This window comes from Furipterus horrens, unplaced genomic scaffold (assembly GCF_987537825.1).
Source record: "Furipterus horrens unplaced genomic scaffold, mFurHor1.1.pri manual_scaffold_3, whole genome shotgun sequence".
NCBI classification, from domain to species: domain Eukaryota; kingdom Metazoa; phylum Chordata; class Mammalia; order Chiroptera; family Furipteridae; genus Furipterus; species Furipterus horrens.
In genome coordinates, this window is record NW_028327173.1 from 67,518,547 (window position 1) to 67,524,546 (window position 6,000).

At 40.2% G+C, this 6,000-nt stretch overlaps 1 protein-coding gene across 1 annotated transcript in view; it reads right to left on the reverse strand.

The window, feature by feature from the left end:
- Positions 1-5,562, reverse strand: part of GTF2B (general transcription factor IIB) — a 34,886-nt gene extending 29,324 nt beyond the window's left edge. Inside the window, exons 1-2 of the mRNA XM_090271718.1 lie at positions 5,509-5,562; positions 253-359 (exon numbers count right to left, since the gene is read on the reverse strand). Coding sequence (XP_090127844.1) covers positions 253-359; positions 5,509-5,525 — 124 coding nt within the window. The 5' untranslated portion in view covers positions 5,526-5,562. The remainder of the gene's footprint in view (positions 1-252; positions 360-5,508) is intronic.
- Between the last annotated feature and the right edge of the window lie 438 nt (positions 5,563-6,000).

Consider the following 6,000-nt stretch of genomic DNA (forward strand, 5'->3'; position numbering starts at 1 on the left):
TTTTCTGGATTAGCTATATCAACCTGATGTCCTCGCCTACCCACCATTATAAAATATAAGCATCTGAATTGACAATAAAATACAGTATCTCTGAATAATTTTACTTCTGCTTTCTTTTTTCCAATTTTTTGTTTGTTTCACAAGAAATATAAATTACCTATAGGGAAGAACAGTTAAAACGTATTTACTAAATTACACAAAAGCAAAGTATTCAAAATAGTGATTTTAGTTAAAACCATAATAACTGCTTACCTACAACCAGGCCACATTCAGGACAGATCATATCACCAGCTCTGTAGTCCTCCACTAAAATCGCATCTGGATGGTTTGGACATGTGATTCTTGGAAGGGCATCCAAACTAAAAGGAAAAAGAAAATGTATTTTTTAATATTTTCCCAACCAACATGTAACGACATAGTCTTTGAAAAGGGAGAATTTTGAACACTTTTCCAGTATTATAATGTTTATAATAGTTAAGCTAAATTTTCCAAGTAAACATCCCAGTTAAATTACAGTATTCCCTCACTTATCGCAGGTATTACGTTCTAGACCCCCAGCAATAGGTGAAAATCTGCGAAGTAGGAATCTTACATTTATTTTAGTATTTATATATATTTTAAGGCTTTATAAACCTTTCCCACACACTTATAAACCGTTCCCATTCCCTTATTAACCTTTCCCACACTTTTATAAACACTACTTATGTTCTTAAACATATTCTACCCTCTTAAACCTACGTAACTTTAACAACATACGTATACAGTACTGCAAAATCCCACGATATAGCGAAAAATCCGCAATAATTAAATATAATATTTTTTAAAATCCCACGATACAGTGAGGCCACAATAAGTGAACTGCAACAAAGAGAGGGTCTACTGTACTTTAAATTCTAGCTAGTTATTAAAAGGTAGATCCCACTGAAATTTTTTTAAAGAATAGTTTCTGATTTGCAGACATGAAGAGACTTAAAAACAAATAGAAAACAAATTTGGTTTTTTTCTCTCAACAGGCTACCAGGTTTTTGAAAAATGTTGAGTAGCATAGAAATGACCAGCTACCATTTACCGATAACCATCCAGTGTGTGTCCTTTGCCACTTCTTTCTCTGGTCAGACAATAAATTTTAAGTGTTTTTCTACTTGCTAGTTACTTAGTCGTCGTCGTCGTCAGCAGCCGTCTGTCTCGAGAGACGATGGTGTAGCTTCTTAAGAGTCTATCTGCACCGCCGAAAATGGCTGTGCAGTCCGACTCGGGAGTGACACGGTATCTGTCTCCTCCCGTGTTGAATCGACATCTTGCGATGGCGCTGGAGTGTCCTCTCCAGTGAAGCTGAAGCTACAGAGCCTGGGCAGGGTGATATGGAGGGTCTGCTGTTGCCCATGCAGCGGACCCCCCCTCTCTTCGCAGCTGAAGGGTCCAAGGGAAAGACGGAGTCAATACAGCTTGGCTTCAGGTGCGCCACAGGAGTTGCCGGTGTTGACTACAACGTCAAACCGCCTTAGGGACTCCGGCTCCGGATTTTCTGTCAGGGTTTACTCCCTTAGCCTTTCCCCTGAAGAGGTATGCCGCAAGGCAGCGGAGGTTTTTTGGAGTCAAGAGTTTTCCTTCTCTGATGTGCCCTGACTGGAAGATCGAACCAGCGACACTTAGCTCGCAGGCCGACGCTCAATCCACTGAGCCAAACCAGCCAGGGGTATAGTTACTTAGTAATATTTAGAAAAGTACACTAAACCTAATGGGTATATAAAGGAGGGTGGTAGATGTGGCTCTTCTTTACTTAAGACCTGATGATTTCATTTAGTCCAGAATTGAGTTTGTTAGCAATCAAGAAACGGTTTTTAAAGCTGCCTTTCAATCTATTTGATATTAGTAATTTGTTCAATTATCTTATTTTAAAATTAAGCAGTTTGGGGAAGACACATTAGCCTTAAATGACCTGTCAGAATCAGTCTCAAAAAGCAACGAAGATACTTAACACAGATTTAGTAATTATTTCTGGGGGTCTCAGCTCACAATCAAAAATGTTTGGTATCACTGAAAATAAGTTGTCTTAAAAGTTCAACTGAGACAGGAAAACCTCACACCATAAAACAATGACCTACAATAAAGATACAAAGAAAAAGAACCAATCATAATCCAGAGATTTTATATCCAGCAAAGCTGACTTTCAATGGAAAGACCATTGATAAGTGTTAACAACATGCAAGAACTCAAAGAATATCATTTCCATGAACCCTCTCCTATAAATTTACTGGAGACTGAGTTTTACACACTCAGTATAGCACGAAATTAATGCAAAGATTTGTGGTGAGCCAACTTTAGACACAGAACTTATATAAAGGTTATGTTCTGAAAATGCAGATAAAATACAACCGTAAAAGAATGAGGGCCTATGTAAAAACTATTAACATTTTTAAGTACTCACATTAGTGGTAGCTTAGGTATTGTTATTCTGAGAATGTTTTCTGTATTATGTGGAATAAAGCAAATGTTAATTATGAAAAAAATCACCTGAAGTAATGCAGGAAAAGGTTATGTTATGGCCACCACAAATATACATCTAAAAGACAATATTACCATGTTAATGGGTATTTGTGGTTTTGGATAGTTTCTCATGCAAATACAATTCAGAATGTTAAGTCTCAACATAGAAGGTAATTCCTGCTGTAAAAAATAATCCACAGTCCTACAATTTATATACTCAAGGTAATCAGAACATATGATGAACTGTTCATTGAAAAATGGGGCATGGAGTTTGCTTTATATTCACATTTACTCTATAAATTCCTATAGAAAAATATGGCAAATAAAATATTAAGAAAGCAAAAATTATGAAAAGCTATAATGAAATAAAGGAAAACATGAGCAGAGTAATAGTAATTAGAAATGCATAAAATGAGCAGTCAGGTGGCACACAGCATACAAAGGGATTGATACATTTTGCACTCTTAAAAGGGAGATAAGACTATCATGCAGTGTGTGTGCATATATGAATGATATAGAAACATCACAAAGATATGATATGCTAAATGAAAATGGCAGAGATCTCATACAAAACTGGAAAAAGTACGAACTACAGTTATATGCAGTAACATGGATGAATATCAAAATGCAGATAAAAGAAACTAGACAGATGAACACACATGTCATTTATATAAAACTTAAAGTGGGCAAAACAAATCTACGGTGTTAGAAATCAGGATGTGGTAATGACTAAGTACTGGTAGTTTTTGATTTCTTGACCCAGGTGGTAAGTCTGTTTATATGTCCACTTTGGAACTGAGTTGTGCACTTAAAATGTGTGCTAACTTCATAAAAAAAGGTAAAAAGCAAGGCACAATGTTTACATTAGACTACTTTGGAGCAGGGGGAGTTATTAGAACTCTATGCATATGTTTGCTAAAGCACAGACTTACTGGGAAAAAACACCAAGAAACTGGTTACAATAACTGCTTTGGGGGAGAATCAGATGGCTACTGCCTTTCACTTACTTGTCTTTTTGCTTTTTATACTATGTGTATGTGTTACCTATGCAAAATAAAATGCAATCGTGCTAGTCACCTTTTTAATCAAATTATCCACAAGAGTAACACAGAAGAGAAACCACAAGTACGGGATTGTAGGGAAAGTAAGGGGCAAAAACAATAGGGAAGGAATGTAGGAAAGTCAGCCCTAACGTTGACACGATCGACACTACCTAAGCAGCCAGATAATCCCAACCTGATTTTATAACTAAAATGTACTGCGTACCTACTGTGGCTCTAGTGCTACACATACATTATTAATCTTCGAAGCAACCCTGCAAGATGGGCATTCCCTCCACTTTAAGGATTATGCTCAGAGAATGATTTGCCTGAAACTAGAGTAAGTGGTGGAGCTTAAATTTGAACTCTGAACATTTGTTCTCCTCTCTGTGGAAACACCAGGCAGTTGTAACATCTTCCTCAAGGAAAAAAATAGCTAAAGGTAGAAATACTAACATTTACCTCTGTTCTCACTGGTAGAAAAATTCTAGAGGTGAACAGCTGCAATAACACACAGAGCTGGACCTGTCTATAAAAAGTTTATTTCAAATATTTTTAACAAATGAAGATGATAAGGGTACACAAGGTAAAGTGCACTTTTTGGGTAAAGAATTTATCAAGTGAATTGACTAAACTTATACTGTAACCTTTCTTAAAAACACAGCTTCCTGTTCTCTTTTATGTGAAAGCTGTGCCCACCTTTCAGATCTACTGCCATGAGAGGCTGGAAGCTGGACTTAGGGTGTCTTTGGGAGCTGAAGCTTTCCACTTACCTGACAGAGCCACGCCCACACAGAATGACTGAGCACTCAATCACAGAATCAGAAGCAGTAAACAAGAGTGTTACTGACTTGATTTCCAAACAGGCCATTAGCTAAAGCTACCTCATTACTCCCCTTTTTAATAAATACAGAACATAAAACAGTAAGTCTTGGATGTTACCGGAAAGGGCTTGGGACTTCTTCAGCTTACTATTTGTGATAATGGTTTTCATCGAGAACTCAACTACACAGATTATAACAAGTTCAAAAACGTGTGTCAGAGTTGCCTTCCAGAAGCTCTATTACTTCTACTGCATTATGAGTTAACCAGAGGACAACTGTGTGGTAACAAGAGACACACCAGTCTTTACACTGTTCTAACACTAATTTTGGAAAAGCCAACACTGGCATGACTCAGTTTACACTCATGCAAAAGTACTAGTCCCTACCTCATAGTGTAATAAGATATAATTAGGATCTGCAACCATTTTTCGGGTCACGGGACTAAAGACTCAAGGCTGTCTCCACTGGCACTACATGAATGTCTTGTAGATTTGAGTACAGAGCATTTTAAAAACATATTAGCGTGACTGCCCAGCATATTTAAATAATTTTCTGCAGGCAAGATTTTCTTCGAAAAAGTGCAGAAGACGACCTTTGTAAAGAAATCTCTTAGACGCGAACTTCATCGAATTTTCAGAAATGTCTTCACTTCCACTGAAACGGCCTCTGGGGTGGTAATCGGGTCCCTTCAGGCTTACCAATAGTGACGTCCCTCACTTTCTAGCTGTCAGCTGGATGGGGACCTGGAACTAATCCTTTCACGCCCTTAGGAAAGAAGGACTCACCGGCCCCTCGAGCTGACTGAACCGTAGATAGAAAAACAAGTGTAGAAACAAGTAACGAGAAAAAAAGCCGGATGAAATATCCACAGAAGACGAGAGACCAGGGGTTAGGGACCCAGAGGCCCCCACACACAGGTCGGTGCCTGGGTGAGAAGGCGACCAAAGACCCAGCGGCGGCAACGCCGACGGTTCGATAACCCCTGCGACACCCCTGACAGCTCTGCCATTTGCAAGTGCCTTTGTCCGCTTCGGCCGGACGTACTGACCGGCTCTCCCTGTATCTCCGGGGCGCTCTGCCCGACGCGGCAGCCCCGGCAGCCGCCTGGCACCCCCCGCCCGCCCCTCAGCTAGCCGGGATCGACCGGACACACTAACCGACTGGTAGACGCCATCTTCACTGCCACCAGGGTTCCAGCAGGAAAGAAGAACAACAACACACGACCGCAGATAAAGGGAACAGGAAGCGATCGTGGCGACGAGACGCGCCGACTCGGAGCTTTTATAGACAAACCGCCCACGCAGTCGTCATAGGACGCGGCTACGGATCGGGAGAGAGGCCAAGAAAAGTACGCCACGTGCTTTGCGTTTTCTTATTTTTTTCATCTGTTTCTGTAATTTGCTTTGTTGCTGGATGATTCAGCGGAACTACCCAGGAAAACTTTCAACGGAACCCTGCAAACGGCCTACCCCAGAGACGGCGTAACTGAACCGAATTACAATACAAAGGCAACCTTAGCGTGGTGCTGGAGGCAAAGCCCACATACCCGAGGCTAACTACCCCTCTCAGCACCGGGAAGTCAGTCGGGTTGGACGGCAACTTTTACTTGCCTAGAGGGGTAATTCCACTAAGGAATTTGGAATGAAAAG